We start from the raw sequence: 20091 nt of genomic DNA, 5'->3' as shown, positions 1-20091 counted from the left end.
AAGTCCAGGTTTGAGGCTTAACTAGTGCATGCACCAGAGACCGAGGCCTACATAGACGTACCTTTGTCGTTGGAAGTCTAGGCTCGAGGCTTAGGATACTCCGTAATTAGGCCAGATCGCTTAAAAGCACAGTAGAGATAGGCAGCTTACTCCATTTGCCGAACAGGGAATACGAGCCGCCAACCCGCAGTGGGGGTATGGGCTGGGCCTTTGAAGCCCGACCCAACCCTTAGCTTGATGTGGGTTTTATGGCCCCCAAGCTCATTTATATGCATAAATATAGTCTTTCCACGTATATAGTAGCCAATTGATGGCTGTATTTTTCGCATGTACTAACCCATATATCCAGTATTATTATATTATTATGGTAAGAAGTAGGAATTAAGTAAATATTGTACTGGTTTTAGCTTCATGATACTAGATTTCATATAATATTACACTAAAAAGACCCGATTTCACCCGCGCAATACAAATTCGTACCGAGGACGATTACCAAATATCCATACAAAGGGAGATATATATATATATATATACTAAATTCTTAAACACGAGAATTGCGCAAAACCCGGAATTTTCAACCCGGGATTTCCCTACTAATACAAGGTCAATTGATATAATTTTAGTTGTGTTGAGTACTCAATTGCTTACTTATTGATCGTGAGAGGGGTTTATATTTTTAAAGGGTAGGTTTAGGGTTGAAATTGAGGCTGAAATTGGTAAGAATTCCGGTAATTTGAAAACCCAAAAAAACCAGAGAAAAATACATCAATTATGAGGCTACTATAAACTGACATATTGGTATTGTTTGGTTTGTAATTGGCCCCCATTATGGGCCCCCATTATTGCAGCGGGCTTTCATTCCGGGCCCATGACCCACCAATGGGCCCGAACGTAGGGCCCAAAACGCAGCCCATTTGGGGGCTGGGTTGGGGGTGGGCTATGAGGTCGAATACGTGTAGTACTAGTACAATTATCTCAGGGGCCGTGCGTCATCCCCGAACCCTTTACCAGGTGATTTTATGTACGCGCAAGGCTAAATGCACACTGGTTTAATTATACAAATGCCTTACTCCATCGGGGGTACTGTAAATTCGTAGTATTCATGCTTTCAGCTCGATTAGACAGCGTGATATCGGTGTCATGAGATGTAATAACACTTCATTTACGACAGGGAGAGGTGATTATTGCCAATGGAATAAACCAAGTATGTTACTATTGTAGCTTGAAACTTGAATGATTTGCCTGATTACTGGACCAAACATTATTGATCCCAACAGTAGCCCCCAACCGCATTGGACGTTACAATCTATTGCAATATGCCCAAGATGCCTAAGTTTGTCGGTCCCGGAATAAAACCTCATACTTCGGGTCTGGGATGTCCATGTCGAAAAACATGATATTCTTCGGTCGACCCCCATCCTGTAATTTCATGTCGTAGCGGTTGAGAAGCTCAATCAGAAGGAGCTTGCTAATCAAGCTGCCCATGAATCGACCGGGGCACATATGTTTTCCATGTCCAAAATGCAGGCTACCTGCATACGAGGAGGTGAATTGTAAGCCGTTGTGGTCTGTCTCGGCGTTGCGGCGAAGGCGCTCGAAGCGGAAGCCGTCAAATTCGTCTGGCTCGCTAATGAATTCGTCGGACATAGACATGGGCACGCCGGCAAAGGAAACGTGCGCGTTTTTAGGAAGAACATCGCCCGAGGAAAGCTCATGGGATTGCATCATCTTTCGGTTCACGGACACTATGTGTATTGGTCAGATTGCATTTGGACGCCTGGGAGGGGGAATTCCACGTACACTTCGAGGGCGGATGGAATCTCTGGGACTCTTTCAAGAAACTGTCGAGTTTCCACATCTTCGAAAGATGAGAATTGGTGATCTCGGTTAATTGGATGTCGCCCAAAACTTCCTCGATTTCTGCTCGCAAGGGAGGAGCCCAGCGGTCAAAATCGTTGGCTAGGTCCAGGATGGCGTTGGTGATGGTGTTGGAAGTCGTATGAGTTGCTCCAAAGGCTACACCGGTGATACGGTGCGCTATCATGGGCACCGTCGCCTCTTCCGGCTTGGATGTCTCTACCAACCACTCCAGAGTCGTAATTTCATTGTCATGCTTGACGTGCGACTTCCAGTCCTGGGGCTGCTCGCGGGCCCAAGCATTCTTCTGATCGACCGTTGGTCTGACGAGTCTCCTGATGGCGCGGCGACTGCTATGAATGCGGTAAATGTAGGGTGTAAAGAGCGATACCAGCGGCCGTGCAATGTCCGGCGCGAGCTTGAAGGTAACGGCCAGCATGAAAACGTTTTGTGCGTAGCCAATCACCGATGGAACCCAATCAGGATCGCGACAAATATCGGGACCAACAATCGTGCTACCCACCATCTGCGCCACGAGTTCCAAAATCTTTGGTTGGGCTGTGACGGGAGTCCATTCTTGGGAGTGTACGCGTTAGTCGAAGCACTCCACCAAATTTGGGGTGGGAGAAGAAAGAGACAGAGACAACCAAAAGTATCAGTAAATAATGATGTACATACCTTGGTATCTAGCAAAATGTTGGTTGAAAGCGTAAATCGCCTCATTTGAAGCGCGTCCTATCTGTTGCCCAATTTTGGCAATATACTGGGTTTTGATGGAATCAATGGTAGCATGACCAAAGATATCATAATCCAAAGTTGTCCAATTGCCAATAAAGAACTGTTTCTATGTCAAAAACACTGGTGCACGTAGCTTGGTCTGGGAGGGGGGAAGAAATGTGCATGTTTGTCGAGGTATATACTTACATCCGAAGTGGCACGAGAATTGCTGGCGATGGACGCCGGAAGGTCTCTGATTTCCTGCAGGAAGCGCGGGGGAAGGACTATCGAGGTGCGATCGAGGGATGGGAGAGTGAAAATAACGTTGGGAAACTGTTTGAAGGCGTTGTGAATGAGTTCAGGGCCCTGCTGGAACCAGTGCCGTCGCTGGCGTATTCCCTTTAAAAAAAAGGTAGACTCAGCGCCCACGAGGGGGTAATGGCTTTGGGCCTTCGGGTCGCTCAGCCAGGCGTAGAGAACAACAAGTGTCAAGACGGCTACTAAGCCCGCCAACAAAGGTTGGCTATGCTCCAGCTTGGAACTCAGCACCTCCGTGTAGAGGACGGACATGATTTTTATGAATTTTTGTGACCAGTCTCTTTTTGGCAATAGTTAAACTGCACAATTGTATGGCTGGTAGGGGTACAACATACAAGGTAGAAAGTCCAGTTCAGGGCCCAACTTATAGTCTCCAGGCGCTTCGGATCTGGCGTATCTTACTTATTAAAATTACCGATAGAGAGTGTCACGGTAAGCCTCGTCAATAACATAAAAAGTTAAAAAATAAATAAATGTCCTTTTGGAAATTGCAATTGAAATTGAAATTGAAAAAATACAGGAAATACAGAAAATAAAATTTGTAAAAATAAAAAAATACAAAATGAAAGTGGAAATGAAAATTACCTCACTGCATGAAGATGGATCTTCTTCATCGCCATGCAGTAAGACTCGTCATGCAGTAAGATTCGTCATACAGTAAGATTCATTATACAGTAAGATTCGTCATGCAGTACGACCCGCCATGCAGCAAGACCCGCCATGCAGTAAGACCATTTTACCTTTTCAGCTAGACCTATGCATAATCCTTCATGCAGGTGAGAATTGCACGTTAGACCCACTATATGGTACCTACCTAGGTAGGTAACAAGATGCAAGATTGTCGAATTGACAAATCAATTGGTAATACTAAGGAACCGTCTTTGTAAATTACCATTGGAATGTACCTAAGCACGAGATACGAGGTAGTAGCTCGCGAATATACGCTATAGGCCCTTCTTGTGCCCACCTTCGTAGTTGTCCCTAAAGGATTGGGCAGTGGATCAAGAGGCTGTGGTGATAGTTGACCAGCCGCTCTACGTAGCTCTTTGCCGATGATATATGATATAAATAGCTCTCTAATCTTACTGAAGTTTACGTGGATGAGAAAGTTCCAAGGTTGTGACTTGGCTTCAAATTTCTGATTCCAACTATAGAACAATCCCCTCCCTCCTTTTTTATATTTTATACTTTGGATCTATCAAAACACCTTTTTTTCTTCTTTTGACACAATGGCTGGAATTGGAACACGGCTAGCGTCTGACCCTCCTCTTTCTGAGTGCCCAGAGCCAATTGCCATTGTAGGGATGGGTAAGGATTCTTGACACATATTCTCTCTCTCTCTCTCTCCAACACACCGTTGATCGTGAATTTTGCAGGCTGTCGGTGGCCAGGCGGTGTTGAAAATACCTCAGATCTGTGGGAATTATTGAAAGCGAAACAAGATGGTTGGTCTGAGTTTTCGAAAGACCGTATCAACCTCGACGGATTCTACCACCCCAATGGGCAACGACCGGGAACCATGTACACCAGGGGTGGCCACTTGCTCCACGGAGACACCCGCGACTTTGATCACAGCTTCTTCGGTATCTCGGCCAAAGAAGCAATGGCATTGGACCCCAGCCAGCGCAAACTGCTGGAAGTTACTTATGAAGCAGTTGAGAATGCCGGAGAATCACTCGAGAAGTTCTCCGGCTCCAAGACTGGTGTGTTTGTGGGAAATTTCAACAATGAGCACCAAATCATGCAGTATCGAGACCCAGATCACACACTACCATACGTCGTGACAGGAGGCGGTCCTACGATTTTGAGTAATCGTATCAACTATGTTTTCAACCTTCAAGGACCTAGGTTCGTTTCCATTGAGAAGACTTGAATGTCTGTTCCAAGAGAGAGATTATACTGACCGACGCTTTATTTATATAGTTTGATGGTTGATACGGCGTGCTCCGCCTCCATGTACGCTTTACATTTGGCCGTGCTGGCCATTCGCAGCGGGGACTGCGAGGCGGCTATCGTTGCCGGGGCCAACGTCATCCTTGGACCGGACAATCAAATCTTCACCACCAAGCTCGGAGCCGTCTCGCCCACGTCTCGCTGCCATACCTTTGATATATCAGCCGACGGATATTCTCGGGCCGAAGGATTTGGTGCCATCTACCTAAAAAAAGCTCTCCGACGCTGTTTCCCAAGGCGATCCAATCCGCGCGGTTGTGCGTGGCACCTCGTTCAACGCCAACGGCAAAACGGGTGGTATTTCGCACCCAAGCCCTGATGGCCAGGAGGCTGTCATTAGACAGGCTTACAAGGCCTCTGGTGGCCTGAATCCAGATTTAACGGGATACGTCGAGTGCCATGGAACGGGGACGCCAGTGGGTGATCCAATCGAAGTTTCCGCTGTCGGAAGAGTCTTCTCCGCAGGGCGGAAAGATGAACCCTTGTTAATCGGATCGGTATGTTGCGTGGTGTTGTCCAAATTGCTCGTACAACGAGCTATTGCCGGCAGTCGATTGAAACCCCGATGCTGACTCGCTGTCTGTCTAGATCAAACCAAATCTTGGGCATAGCGAAGCGGCCAGCGCCATGTCACAGATCATGAAAGCAGTCTTATCAATGGAGCACGGAGAAATCCCAGCCACTATTGGAATTGAAAATTTCAACCCTTCAATTGACTTTGAGGGAGCAAGAGCCAAGGTTGTGACGGAAATGACCCCATGGCCTGCCCACCTGCTTCGACGAGTTAGCGTCAATAGGTGACACTTCCCCCTCAAAAAAGAAAATGCTTGACGCTGACACTAACAATCTTATTCGCGCAGTTTCGGGTACGGTGGAGCCAATGCTCATTGCGTTCTAGACCACCCAAGCACAGTCCTCCCCGGCTATCGACTGCGAGGACTTCCCAAGGCCAGAAAGGAGGCTCCAAACGGACTACCAAAGGCAAATGGCAACGGTAACCTAAACGGTAATGGCCACCTGAATGGTAACGGCCACCTGAATGGTAACGGCCACCTCAATGGCAACGGCCACCTGAATGGTAACGGTGACCTGAATGGCAACGGTGACCTGAATGGCAACGGTGACCTGAATGGCAACGGTGACCTGAATGGCAACGGTGACCTGAATGGTAACGGTGACCTGAATGGCAACGGTGACTTGAATGGCAACGGCCACCTGAATGGTAACGGTGACCTGAATGGCAACGGTGACTTGAATGGCAACGGCCACCTGAATGGTAACGGTGACCTGAATGGCACTAAGGACCATCATAGCTCTGCTGAGAGTCTACCGTCGCTCAGTTGGTGCCAACCGGCGAAACTCCATCAGATTGATGGAGCGGGGACCCGTCCGTTAATCTTGCTGCCAGTCTCTGGCCACGATGAGCGTGCGTTAAAGGCCCACTTCTCGGGACTTGCCAGGTCACTGGAAAGTTACGATCTCGCTGATCTACTTTATACCTTGGGATGCCGGAAATCGACATTCCCTCGCCGTGCCTTTGCCATTGTCGATTCCGAAGCACCAATCGATGGACTTAACTCTGACTCGATGATCTCTGGAAAAGCACCGAGTTCCCCGGTACGACGAATTGGCTTCGTCTTTACGGGACAGGGAGCTCAGTGGCCACAAAGTAAGTTCCTCTTCCGAATCATTTGCTTGTCTGGATGGCCGGTATCGAGAGGCCCATCTTGATGATGATGCTACGTTAATAAAATTTCACTACTAACGCGTATCGTAATAGTGGGTGCACAGTTGTTGAATGAATTTGGAGTCTTCAAACGCACAATCCAGTACCTGGACGCCACGCTCAGCAAGCTGGAGAAGAAGCCCAGCTGGACGATTGAGGGTGCACTTCTGGAGCCGGCAGCCACAAGTGAGATCCATGATCCGGCCTTCTCACAGACTCTATGTACTGCTCTGCAGATCGCTTTGGTGGCTCTGCTCAAACAATGGGGAATTCACCCGAAGGCTACTGTTGGGCATTCTTCTGGTAAGATTCCTTGTCTGTTTTGGGAGGGAGGGGGAGTATTATTATGAGGCCGTCGTCTAACTATCATGCAGGTGAAATCGCTGCTGCCTATGCTGCAGGGTACCTGAAGGCAAGCGAGGCCATTGTTCTTGCGTACTTCCGCGGTCAAGTGGTGGTAACCAACCAACGAAAGGGTCTCATGATGGCCGTTGGTCTGCAGCCAGCTCAAGTTGTTCCCTACTTGGAGGGCATTGAGGGTGATGTCAAAATTGCAGCCATCAACTCGCCATCTAGCGTCACACTCTCTGGCGAGCCGGAGGCAATTGAGAAACTGAGCAAAACCATGAGTGACGAAGGTATTTTTGCTCGTGTACTGAAGACTGGCGGCAACGCATATCACTCCCACCATATGCGAGCCCTTGGGTCAGCATATGAAGAGCTAGCCACCGAAGGCCTTGGCCAAGTCAAGTCAATCGTGGAGAATGAGCCATCAAACCCGATCGCGAAGTGGGTCTCATCGGTGACAATGAAAGAAGTAAGAGAACAGCCTTCTCCTGCTTACTGGCGACGCAACCTCGAGGCCCCCGTTCTCTTCTCGTCCGCAGTCGAGAGGCTCGCTGAAGATGGATCTCTCGACCTTCTAATTGAAGTTGGGCCCCATCCAGCCTTGAGCGGCCCGTTGAAGCAGATCCGCTCCAGTCTAGAGAAGACCGGTTCAGCCCTCCCGCCTTGTCTGGGATCCCTCCGTCGCGGCGAACATGACGTAACCAGCATGTTGACCCTTGCTGGCAATCTTTTCATCAGCAATGCACCAATTGACTTGGTGGCTGTCAATGCAACCGAGAAATCGGAAGATGTGATTCATCTCTCTCATGGCTTCCCTTGCATCGATATGCCCCAGAACAAGTACTCGTACCCGGAAACACCAGTTCACTACGAGAATCGGTTCAACAAGGAGTACCGTACCAGAAAGCACCTGCGTCATGACATTCTCGGCGCCCGAGTACCGGGAGGCTCAAAGACACACCCGCAATGGAGAAACGTTCTGCGCTTGAAAGACCTTCCTTGGCTTGAAGACCACAAGCTTCTTCCACATGCCGTTCTTCCAGGCGCGGCGTACATGGCAATGGCTATCGAAGCGGTCAGTCAGTTGCACTACGAGGCGGAGGATGCCTCTCCGATCAAGTCCTTCCAGCTTCGTCAGGTAGCAATCAATTCGGCGCTCCGTGTGGAAGACACTGAGCTAGGTGTTGAAACAGTGCTCAATATGGAAAGATTGCCTTTGACGAATGCAGCCGTCATGTCGCAGTGGTACAAGTTCAGTATTGGTTCAATTTTACCAAACAGCGATGAGTGGACCCAGCATTGCACTGGAACAGTCTCCGTGGCCGCCGTGAAGCCCTCAATTGACGAAAGCCAAAAGCTCAAAGCTGACCCCCGTTCGAGATCACTTGACGTCACGCGTTGGTACCGGAGCTTTGAAGCGGCGGGTCTGGGCTATGGCCCGGCCTTCCAGGGTCTGTCTGATCTGAAGGCATACCGTGGCTCTAACGTTACAACGTCCAGTGTCTCCCTGCAGCCCACAGCCGACTTTGACAATGAATCCGAATACACCATTCACCCGGCAACTCTGGACACCTGTATTCAGCTGGCCTTGATATCGTGCCACGCGGGTCAGGTTGAGAACTTTGAGAAACCATTCGTCCCTATTTTCGCCGACAATATGACGGTTTGGGTTCCCGAATCTCCCCACGAGCAGCAGGCTTTGGGAGTGGCCAAGGGAACGATCCTTGGTCTCCGAAGTGTTTACGCGCGGGCTCAGCTTTACAGTTTGTCTGGTGCTCCACTCCTAGACATTGAGGAGCTGAAGTGCGTGGCCTATGATGGAGCCTTGGATGCTTCCACTTCGAACATGGTGCGTGAACCGTACTGGCAACCGGTGGAGAAGGTCGACATCGAGACTTTGACTCCCGCCATTGCGGAGGCCATGTTCCCGCCAAAGGAAATCGCGTCATCAACTGTTACTGAATTGGAGACTCTATCCGCTCATATCCTTGCAAGTATCGACGAAGAGCTCAGTCGCGATTCGATCCACGACAAGACTCAGAACCATGACAGCTTCGCGAAATGGGTAAAGTCGTGGGTAAGCTCTCCCGAGCGGCAAGATCTCCTGAAAACCACCAGAGCAGAGAGACTAGCCATCATTGAAAAGCTGGCTACGGACAACTTGCACGATGTTCCAGAAGCCAGATGCCTCAAGGCGCTGCGCGATAGCCTGAACGACGTTCTTGGAGGAACAACCAACAGTGTCAAGGTGCTTTTGGAGAACAACCTCCTCACAGACTTATTTGCATCAGGAATCTCTGTTAGCGGGGCATACTCCCAACTGCGGCAAGTCGTAGACCTGCTAGCTCACAGAAATCCACGAATGCGGATCTTGGAAGTCGGCGGAGGCTCAGCTGGAGCAACCTCGGCTGTCCTCGAAATGTTGGCGTCGAATTCCACGTCGAAGAGATTCGAAGAGTATGTGTTCACTGATGCCGCACAGTGGCGTGTTACGGAAGCAAAGTCACGATTCGACGGTCATGATGGATTACTGTTCCAGATGCTTGATGTCTTACAGGACCCTCTTCCCCAAGGGTTTGAAGCTCATTCGTTTGATCTGATAATAGCCGCCGGTTGCCTCGGCGAGATTGACTCTCCCGACGCAGCATTGAAGCAAATCCAACCTTTGTTGAAACCGTCGGGATCACTTGTGCTGCTGGAGACTACGCGCGCAACGACAGCTTCCGAGGTTCTTTCCCGCACATTGACGGGTAAATGGGAACACGAGCAAATTAACCGTGGGAAGGCTGAGTGGAACAACATGCTGAAAGAATGCGAGTTCTCAGGGGTCGATCTTTCTCTTGAAGATGTAAGCAAGCATGCTAGATATCGTTGCCTGTGTCGGAGATTACTAACAACTGAGCAGTATACAGGAGACCAACAAATGACGACTGTCATGCTCTCGAAAGCCCCTGGGGTCAAATCAGATGCTCCTTTGAAGCAAGACGCAAACATCTTCCTACTTTATCGAGAATTACTCCCTTTGCTGGCTGATGTGGCGGCGAAGGTCTTGGCGAATCAAGGCTTCAATGTCATCCCGATTGAACTGTTCTCCGGGCATGAAATCCCACGGAACTCTATGGTCATCAGTTTCGTTGATGTCAACGGCTCCATCCTCACCTGTCGTGATGAGTCGTACTTCAAAGCGCTGCAGACGATTGTGTCGAATGTGTCGGCAATGGTGTGGGTCGCAGCTGATCTGATCATCCCTGGAGAATCATCGATCATGAAGGGCATGCTGAGATCCATCGCCACTGAAAACGTATCATCAAAATACGCTTTCATCGAGTTGGATTTCGGCGATTACACATCGGACGCGAGGACTGCCGAACTAATCGTTGGTAAACTGAATGAGTTACAGGTGCCTGAGCCTTCTGAGATTGTTGATCTCGAGTGTGTGCTTCGAGGAGGTGCTTTCCATGTGGAGCGTTTACTGCCAGAAGAGACCCTCAACAGCCAATTCTACCTGCGCAATGGGTTCGAAAACGACATCGAGGAACGCGCTGTGGGTACTGAACTACCCATAAAGGCGCGTTACGGACAACCTGGCATGCTCTCATCACTGCACTTCACGAGCGACCCAGACTTTAGCAAGCCGCTAGAGGACGACTGGATTGAAATCAAAACTGAAGCCATTGGACTCAACATGAAGGTAAGCCGTTCGTTCACTTCAAGTCTTTTATTTATGCTAACCCTGACTTTTCAAATTCCAGGATATTGCTGTAGCCACAGCACGGTTTGATCTTAACAATCTGAGCACCGAAGGAGCCGGTGTGGTGACCAGGCTAGGCTCTGCTGTGACGTCCTTCAAGCTAGGCGACCGAGTCTTCGGCATTATTCCCGGAAACATGGGTAATTACCTTAGATCTCCAGCTTCTGTGGTCTCAAAGATCCCCGATCAACTGTCAACAGACGGTGCCGCATCCATGCCAGTGGTCTATCTCACCGCTATCTATGCTTTTAAGCATCTGGGAAGGTTGGCCAAGGGTGAATCCGTCCTGATCCAATCCGCAACCGGTGGTCTTGGAATGGCAGCTATTCAGATAGCTCAGTCTCTAGGCGCAGAGGTTTATGCAACCGTGGGTACGGATGAGAAAGCCAAGATACTTGTCGATGAATTTGGCATTCCAGCCTCTCACATCTTCAATTCTCGAAAGCTGAGTGCGGTTGAAGACATTCTGAAGGCCACCAAACAGAATGGTCTCGATTTGATTCTCAGCAGCTCCGGTGGTGATTTGATGCATGAAATGTGGAGATGCATCGCACCGTTGGGTCGTTTCATTGATGTCGGTAGAACAGATGTTCTCGGAGGTGGTAAGCTTGGGCTTGAAGTATTCAACAAGAATGCCACTTTTTCATCGTTTGATATGGGCAAGATCTATCGACAAAAGCCAGACCTTATATCCAGGTACGTGCCCCTTCTTTTCCCCCGTCGATGACCAGGATATGGTTTGAACTGACAGATCATAGATTGATGACGGAGATGACGGGGCTGATAAACGAAGGCGTCATTGGTCCCATTCGGCACCTGACTCCTTTCTGTATCTCTCGCCTGGAAACCGCTATGACTTCGTTTTCCAAGGGATTGCACACCGGAAAGTTTGTCATAACTTTCCGCGATCCGACTGCCACACTGAAGGTGAGTTGTTAAAAGCATCAATTTGGTGTCGAACGGGATATTGGACATTGAAGCTGACCTTTTAAAGATCGCGCGGCCAGTAACTCGAGCCGCATTTGATCCAAATGCCACATATCTTCTTGTTGGCTGCCTCGGCGGTCTTGGTCGGAGTTTATCCGCCTGGATGGTCGAGAAAGGAGCTCGGCATCTGGCGTTCCTCTCCCGGTCTGGGATCAACAAGTCTGAAGCTGTCTCGATTGTGGAAGAGCTAACCGCAGCGGGCGCTCAGCCAGAAGTCATCCAGTGCAACGTGACTGATCAGAATGCCCTCACTTCCGCCGTAGAGAAGCTGTCTGCGACGCGGCAAGTGAAAGGAGTTATTCATGCTGCAATGGTGGAAGGAGTAAGTTTCCAACGTGTCACGAATAAAAGAAGTGCAGTGCTTACAAGATCCAGGATGCGCTCTTCGAAAATGCCGCTTGGTCCCAAGTACAGAAGGTCCTTGAGCCCAAGGTCATGGGCACCATCAACCTTCATCATGCCACAAAGAATCTCCCACTTGACTTTTTCTTGATGACTTCCTCCATTGTGGGAACCGTGGGTACACCCAGCCAAGGAGCATACACAGCTGCGAATGCATTCCAGGACTCGTTCTCCAGGTTCCGTCATTCGCAGGCGCTACCTGCCACGACTCTTGGCCTCGGGTTAATTCTTGAAGTCGGCTCTGTCAGTTCTTCTACCGCGTTCCAGCAGATGCTTCAGCGCAATGCCACCTACGGCGTGTCAGAAACCGAGTTTTTACAGCTCCTGGAAGGTGCACTTTGCAAGCCGCATCCCTCATCCTCCCCACGTGACGGCAGTTACCCCGCGCAAGTGGTGACTGGGCTTGAGCCGGCCCGTTTCCTGTCCTACCTGGAGAATGATCGTGTGAACGATCTTGTATGGTATAACAATGCCCGATTCCAGGGAGTTCGGCAGGCGATTTCCGATCGGGCTCAGTCACTTGCCTCTGCTGGAAGCAACTCGTCAGGAGGCACCTCTTCGATCGCTACACAGTTACAAAATGCGTCGACACCTGCTGAGAAGCTGGAGATCTCTCGTACGGCCATCACTACACGTCTCGCAGACCTCCTCGGCGTAGCAGCTAATGATATTGACTCTAATATGCCGGTCTCACGATATGGTGTGGATAGCTTGGTGGCAGGAGAGTTGCGGAACTGGCTGATCAAGACTTTTGGCTTTGAGGTTTCAATGCTGCAACTTTTGAGCAAGAGTGGGAAGATCGAGGACTTGGTTAAAGGTGCTGCCAAGATAGATGGTTAGTGCCCGTGCCTACTAGACGAGGTTAGAAAAGTGAGGGTAGGAAGGTCACAAATTGTCGAATAGTATAAGGTCCTAGAGAATATATATAGAATCCAATACCCTGAAGATACTAGATTGTCCACCCTAGTTGTGCAGTAGTCCACAAGGCGGTCGGATAGTCTTAGTATTGGCAGAAAAAGGACCTACGCCCGCGCCCGGGAGATTAGTAAGCCTCTCTAAACAACGTGAAACCCGGTTATTGAAACCCCTTCCAATTTTAAGCAACTATTAATACCATTAAGAAAACATAAACTTAGCTATCAAATACATGTAGGGCATTTAGAATAAGTATGTCTTTTATCATACAGCCAGAACATATCACCTGCCGCCGAACCAAAGGTATAGAAGGTAAAGTAGGCTCTGTAGCCGGTTCTGCAGGCATCAGTGCTCGCTGACTGATCATTCAGGCATCTATATTGATGCCTGAGGAGGGGTGACTAAGTATGCTACCAGCTCTGTCATTGGTTACTAACTCACCGCCCTTTTATCACCGCCTTTTTGAAACATCTAAAACATTTCAATTTGTATACAACAGTCTACCCTATAAAGATTCACTGATTTTGAATTCTTCCTTCTTCAACTACCCTCTCTACAATTTAGATTCCGTCCAGCTTCAGTTTAGCTTCAGTTTACTTTAGAAGTCCCTATGCCCAGGCTTCAGTTACTAACTACAACATTAATTTTGGAAAGTGAGAGTGGATCTGAATTACTAGGCAATATGAACGAGCATACTTACTTACTACATAGTTACCAAAATTATAGACCATCTTGTTTTATGAAAATTTGAAATAATATTGATGAAGCGCTAGATCAGAACATCCCCACACACATAACCCGCTCGCGCTGGAAGACAGAACAGAAGCAAACAATAAAGAGAGCACTCACTAGGACCTGCATCTGCATCTTCGACCACGACCATGGAGACGAGTGACGTGGGATAATCTTCACAGGACGAGATGTCTTCTCCTTCTGAGGAGTCTGCTCAGGCCCCTCTCGCAGCACAGCCATATTCTGTCCATTGAACAACCCAGAACCAACAACCTTCCTCAACTGCTTCTGACGATGCTGCTGGATATCAAGTCCATCACGAACAGCAAACCAAGCATCCCGGGAGCCACTCTCAAGTAAACCGCGTAGTTCATCCTGGAAAGGCAAATAAAGGCCCCGAAACTCATAAGTCTCCTCGGTGAGAAGCTCAGCGAAGTCATCGACGAACTGCAAGAACTGCACAGCAATAATCATATCCAGGCCAGCTGGGAACGCGCGCGTAGTAAGACCGTAGTGGTGCAGGATACCGATCTCCAGGATCTCAATTTGCTGCTGCATAGTATGGCGAATAACAGAGAGGAAACGCTCGACGGGGACATCAATAACAAGCTCGCCTCCACCCTGGTTCCAGACCTGCCAGAGGTCCTCGTAATTCTCAATCGGAATCTCGGACTCAAAGAAATAACCCTGCAAGCGATCGCACTTCATATCGAAGCCGAGTAGCAGTCTGGCGTTGCTGGATTCTTCCTGCATGTCCGGGACAGGGAGACTCAGGAAGACGGCGGTGGGGTTTGTGTTGGCTGGGATGTTGTCGAGCTCCGGCTCGTCGTGTAGGGCGACTTGTCTGAAGCCGGTGGTCTCTAGGATGTGGCACTCTTTCTTGCGATAGATACCGTCGCGCTTGCTTTCGATGTGTGAGAGGTACATGTGGTAGTCGATAACGCCCCAGGGATGGCGCATATGATGGTTTGAAGAAGAAGGGAAGGATAGTTTAGGTGCAGAGTCGGAATCCTTGTGAGAGTTAGTAGATGTAGAAGGCTTCTTCCACTTAACGGGATTAATGCGGGCCATCTGTTCGTCGATCTGGGGGAGCATGGGGCTCTGCATGACTGCTAGAAAGTTAAGATTTAGGGGTTTTTGGTTGTTAGAGTAGTGTTTGTTGTTCGGTCGTAGGCGTTGACGAAGGACTGGATGCGATACTCACGATGCTTGGAACAATCTAGAATGATGGTTGCGTTTGGCGCGAGAACTTTTTCGCAGAGGACAAAGGCGATCTCCCTAATAGAATGATGAATGGTAAATAGTAGGCACAGTAGTAAGATAAAACTCTTCAGCTCAAGGCGTGCGGAGAGGATATGAGAAATGAGCTCGGCGAAGAACTTTATACTTTCCTTCTCGTAGAAGAAGTAATAAATGATATCGAATATGTAGAAAGCGACGGCTGCCTGAACCACCTGCACGATACAATGAACAATTACGAAAGTTATAGATCCAAAGCACAGAACAAAGCCAAAGCAGAAGAAGAATAATATCCAGTCGACGTGTGTAGAAAGGTCCTGGAAGAAGTTAGTAAGGGCCATAAGAAGTGGTCACAATAGATGGGGCAGCTTACAATGTAGAAGGATGATTATGTAGAATGTGTTGATGAAGGAATCTGTCAAGTTAATGAGTCAATTGAGTTGCTTGTGCTTGGTTGAGATGGTTGTATAGAATTATATCCCCAGTCGTGGAGCGGAGGTTCCCTTTTATAAGATGAGATTGCCTTGGACAACTATGGCCTCTTGAAAGAAGGAATTTGATAACACAAAGACATTCTAAAAATGTTTGTCTGGGGTCCTCGAAGAAAATCTCCCTCGAGACTTGACAACAAAAGATACAAAGAGCACAAAGGCCATTCGCCGACAGAGCCGTTGTCTCAAGGGTCCTTTTTGTTAGAATGATTCTATGTTATTGGATTCGACATTCGACCCATGATGCTATTGTTCTTTTTGGTCGAGTATCAAAGAAAAATAAAGGAGCCCAGGGGTTCTATACTGATGAAACACGAATCGAGTGTACAAAGACTCGATTCAATATCGTATAATAGAGATCGAGTAACAAAGAGCCTCCCAGATCGGCGGGATCGATATTTCATCAGTTGATTGTATTAGAACAAAGGATATGGGATGGCTTTGGCTCATTTGTCGAGAAACCAAGTGTTTCATGTAGACATAGACTTGGTCCGGGGTCGTGTAGACTTGATGAAAGACAGGACAAGGCCATTCTGGCAATAATAAGTCTTTGTTTCCTCTCAAAGTGCGTTCATTGTATCTGAATGTTCACAATATAAAGAGCGGCTTGTCCTTCAGTCTTGTGTCTCAGGCCATCACTTGGTCTTTTATCCCTTCATAGAGAAAAACCTGAGTTTCTACGCAAGGCAACCTTCCAAATAAACAAAGGCTAAGTCCCCCTAACTCCCACTCAATCCGCTAATCCGTCTCAGTAGACATGGGACAGAGCAGTGTATTCGTCATATGCGCTGATTATCTGGAAGAGGTTGACGATGAAACCTGGGTCAAAATAGGCCCTCAGTTGTCGGAGGATCCAGACAACGAGGAGGCTGACTGGGTCACCGTGGTTCTTCCCGAAGAAATGGAATTCACCCATAGCGACGAAGATATCGTGAGGTATGCCCTTCACCACATCCAAACCAGACGAGCCATCGTGAGCGAAGTGGCACTGCATAACATGGGAGTGATTTGTATCTCGATCCCTATTCCAAAGAGTTCTGCTGACACGGCCACAATCTTGATTCGTGCCGAGACCGATGGGAATAAGTGGCTCGAGTATATTCGTGTTGGGATGGCTAATCTTGACAGGGAGGTGATTTTCGGGTGTCAGTAACCTGTGGACTTTTTAGTCGTAGTACCTACCCTACGGAGAGAAAAGGCTGATTAGCCCATATTGCCCGATACAAGTCAATGGAATCTGAGAATTATGTCAAGGGAAGAATATCAAGTCCTTTTTTCTCAGCCAAGATGTTGAAGTGATTGTTTATTAAAGAAGTTAGTACCTCAATATCCAGTTATCAAGTCGTTCAAGTCGTTCATCCAAGTCACTAATACCTAAGTAACCATATAAATCATACACAATTCCCAAGTACCAGTACCAAGTACCAAGTACCCATATGTTCCTTCTTTTTTAGGTTATATCGATAGTATAAATCCCTTCTCTCTTTCTTTCAACACCCTAAGTAGACAACTTCATATTCGGTTGGTCCTATCTGCCTACCCGTAGTACTCCTATTGTTTCTATTTCGGGAGACTGTTAACGCCATGAAACATGTCCTGGACCACACAGTCCGCAATGGGCCCTAAAAGCCTCTTAACCTTTGCGGATACAGAGTGTCCTTCCTCATTCTTTCCATTGCTCCATTCGACTGCCTGCTCGATGAACGTCCTCCTCTATAATGGCTTAAAGCCATTAATTGAGTATTTCCACAGAGCTGGCTAACTTTCTATGTCTATTGTCAGAGCGTGCCGAGGCACTTCTTCAAGATTCTTTTCTCTCATGGTTATCCTGTTTTTTCGTTCATGTCCATTTGAAATTCCTGGCTGTAATTACTGGAATACGTTTTCAATAACCTTGACTTTCTGCTTTCATAATGAATTCTTTATTAATAGTTATTTTTAGCGAGGAATAGACTCAAGGCAGCTAAAGGCTTTAGCCATAGATCACAAAGGGCATTGAAGCCATCAAAGTCTTTGTCAATTTATTCTCGTTTATTTTAAAACTCGGTATCATCCGTATAAAAAGGCCTGCGTGGTCTCACAGGTCCTTCGATATAAGCAATATCCTCTTTCAACCATACACAACAAACAACTTTTCCAAAGCTCACTCAGATCACTGAAAATATGGTATATAGTGAAGATAAACGAGGCTATACTAGGCCACTCCCCGACCGGTCTCTCTTTTTCCTAAACAGTATAGGTGAGGTTGCAGAGGAGCCCTACAGTGATGACTATTCTTGGGTAACCGTCGAATTCCTCCCCAGCATGAAATACACCCATAACGATGAAATGCTCTTAGAGTTTGCGATTTGCGAGATCGAGAACTGCCGTGCTAAGATTTATCGATCTCCGCAGCATTGGGAAAGATTTTATTGTATCTCATTCCCGGTACGGGATGCGCCTGAGGGGAGAAATGTTTCCCTGGAGGAAGCGACCCGTACAATCATGATCCAGGCTGTGTGTGACGCAAGATACTGGCTAAACGAAATGTATAATCGCACGGCTACTCTTAGAAGGGGCCGTATTTTTGAGATTCTAGTGGATAGACGTGAACGTTAGGAAAAAAAAAAAAAACAAATAGGATACATAGCCTTCGATGGCCTATTGGTTACCGAGGATCATGTACGCATCGCAGTATCTATTTTCGACTTATGTTTTGGAGTCTGGACACTTTTGGTATAGCATGAGAAATTGAATATTGTGTTTTATAGTCTTTCTAAGAGATATTATGACAATAAAATTAGATGTAAGTCAAGTTAAATACCTACATAGGTAGTAGTTATAGAATCTGACCAGCCAACTTATCGTAAGTAACATATGTTTCTTAAATATCATATTGTCCTCGTAGGTACAGGTACAATCGGTTTACCTCTAAAATCTGATTTGGAAAAGAACAGTTCACTTTGATGGAAATGCCGAAATACTCTCCCCCTGAGGGTAAATCCGTAACTTGGTAATACAGTATCTTGATCAAAGTTGATCTGTAGGAAGACGGTCTATATTTTGTCTAGAGTCTCATACACCAGAAGAATCCCCAGATGTGGATAACTCTCTTACTACATCGTCCTTGCCCTTCCAATTGATAGTTGACCACTTCAGTCGGGTATGAAATTTATCTTCTTCTTAGTGTCCTTCCTAGTACATTGATAATACAGATAGATGTTTTCTATATATCTCGGATTGGTTTAATAGTCAACACAAATATAGACAAGTCCATTGATATTTGCCAATGGGCTCAAACCCGCACTTTGGGTAGAACTATACATAGTACAAAGACTTTATCTCTACCAAAGACCAAAGCCATTGGAACAATGAAGAAAGCCATTGTAGCAATGAAAGGCCTTTGTTATTTTCCATGCAATACTGAAGATATTCCATCTCAAATATCATTTTATAAGCCCTCGGTATCCTCGCCTCGAGTTCTATATCACCAGCATCTTCCAGAAAAAGCATCCTTCTACTATGCACTCCCGAAACGCAACCCCAAACGATGGGTCCCCCGGGCCTTCTTCGCGTCCACACGATGGTTCCCCGGGACCTTCTTCACGTCCACAATATTGGCCCCCTGGGCCCTCTTCACGCCCACACGATGGGTCCCCCGGGCCTTCTTCGCGTCCACACGATGGTTCCCCGGGACCTTCTTCACGTCCACAATATTGGCCCCCTAGGCCCTCTTCACGCCCACACGATGGGTCCCCCGGGCCTTCTTCTCGTCCACACGACGGGTCCCCCGGGCCCTCTTCACGTCCACACGACGGGTCCCCCGGGCCCTCTTCACGCCCACAAACCACCAAGAGACCAAGCAAGCCTAAACCCTCTCCACGCCCCGTAGCCATCGAGAGACCAAGTAAGTTTCAACCAAGCGTGTACAAGGGCACAACGGGACAGTATTTCGCCGAGCCCGCCGCTGACCGATTCGACTACTACTGGGTGACAGTATGGTTCCGCAAAAACATCGATCACCGCGGCATTTCCGATTCAACGATCATGATGTGGGTAAAGACTAGAATTGAAAAGGGCGACTTCACTATAGAAGATCAGGCAATGCATGGTCTAGGGAGAAAGTGTATCTCGATCCCTATCCAGCGCGATCTGAGTACCACTATTCCCAAGTCGTATACGCCTGATCATACGCATCCCGATCTTCTTCTTGCTAGAAGTCTTGCAGAGTATTGGTATGATCAGATCATGGCTAAGAAGGTTACGCTGGATCAACAGATGATTTTTGTTGATACTCGTCGTAAGACGGTGAGACTAGCTGATATGTTGGATGTGGGGGAAGTGCTGATGGATCCCTGGAATATTTTGTAGTTTATTCTTTGTCTGTTTATATAGGGAGTACATACGTAGTCTCTTCGGGCTGGAATGTTTCTGGTTTATTTGGACGTTAGAGCGAGCAATGTACTACTTTTTCCTCCCATGTTAAAATATTCTATTAAAAGAGTCTTTGTAAGAGTAGGATTTGTACAGTAGTTCATGTAACTCGATAACTGCTAGTAACAATATGTATAGTTGACATGCAAGATAGATGAATTAATCGAAACTAGTATCCAAGAACTGATATTAATGGTTATTAGAGGGCTAATGGCCTATCTAGGTAACTAATACACAATGGT

The 20091-nt window shown here is 47.6% G+C and overlaps 5 protein-coding genes across 5 annotated transcripts; 3 read left to right on the top strand and 2 right to left on the bottom strand.

Moving 5' to 3' along the window:
• Window positions 1–1329: 1329 nt before the first annotated feature.
• Window positions 1330–3144, bottom strand: N7516_010676 (cytochrome P450; the record flags this gene model as incomplete). Its single annotated transcript, XM_057223394.1, has 4 exons — window positions 1330–1745; window positions 1801–2433; window positions 2536–2695; window positions 2782–3144. 4 exons carry the CDS (start codon window positions 3142–3144, stop codon window positions 1330–1332), a joined length of 1572 nt encoding a protein of 523 aa, XP_057070615.1.
• Window positions 3145–4121: 977 nt separating this feature from the next.
• N7516_010675 (type I polyketide synthase) lies at window positions 4122–12899 on the top strand (the record flags this gene model as incomplete). The annotated part of the gene is given in 13 exon segments (XM_057223393.1): window positions 4122–4200; window positions 4269–4740; window positions 4816–5072; window positions 5083–5342; window positions 5434–5642; window positions 5706–6514; window positions 6626–6874; window positions 6946–9767; window positions 9825–10610; window positions 10672–11366; window positions 11429–11597; window positions 11665–11979; window positions 12033–12899. 13 exon segments carry the CDS (start codon window positions 4122–4124, stop codon window positions 12897–12899), a joined length of 7989 nt encoding a protein of 2662 aa, XP_057070614.1.
• Window positions 12900–13748: 849 nt separating this feature from the next.
• On the bottom strand, window positions 13749–14813 carry N7516_010674 (uncharacterized protein; the record flags this gene model as incomplete). The annotated part of the gene is made up of 1 exon (XM_057223392.1): window positions 13749–14813. One exon carries the CDS (start codon window positions 14811–14813, stop codon window positions 13749–13751), a length of 1065 nt encoding a protein of 354 aa, XP_057070613.1.
• A 1380-nt stretch (window positions 14814–16193) lies between these two features.
• On the top strand, window positions 16194–16589 carry N7516_010673 (uncharacterized protein; the record flags this gene model as incomplete). Its single annotated transcript, XM_057223391.1, has 1 exon — window positions 16194–16589. One exon carries the CDS (start codon window positions 16194–16196, stop codon window positions 16587–16589), a length of 396 nt encoding a protein of 131 aa, XP_057070612.1.
• Window positions 16590–18965: 2376 nt separating this feature from the next.
• On the top strand, window positions 18966–19786 carry N7516_010672 (uncharacterized protein; the record flags this gene model as incomplete). The annotated part of the gene is made up of 2 exons (XM_057223390.1): window positions 18966–19233; window positions 19308–19786. 2 exons carry the CDS (start codon window positions 18966–18968, stop codon window positions 19784–19786), a joined length of 747 nt encoding a protein of 248 aa, XP_057070611.1.
• Window positions 19787–20091: the final 305 nt, after the last annotated feature.

The sequence above is a fragment of the Penicillium verrucosum genome (assembly GCF_028828655.1).
Source record: "Penicillium verrucosum strain IBT 35672 chromosome Unknown utg000004l_segment0_segment0, whole genome shotgun sequence".
Classification (NCBI taxonomy): Eukaryota; Fungi; Ascomycota; class Eurotiomycetes; order Eurotiales; family Aspergillaceae; genus Penicillium; species Penicillium verrucosum.
Note: the sequence above shows the minus strand (reverse complement) of the source record. Positions and strands in the feature narration are given on the sequence as shown.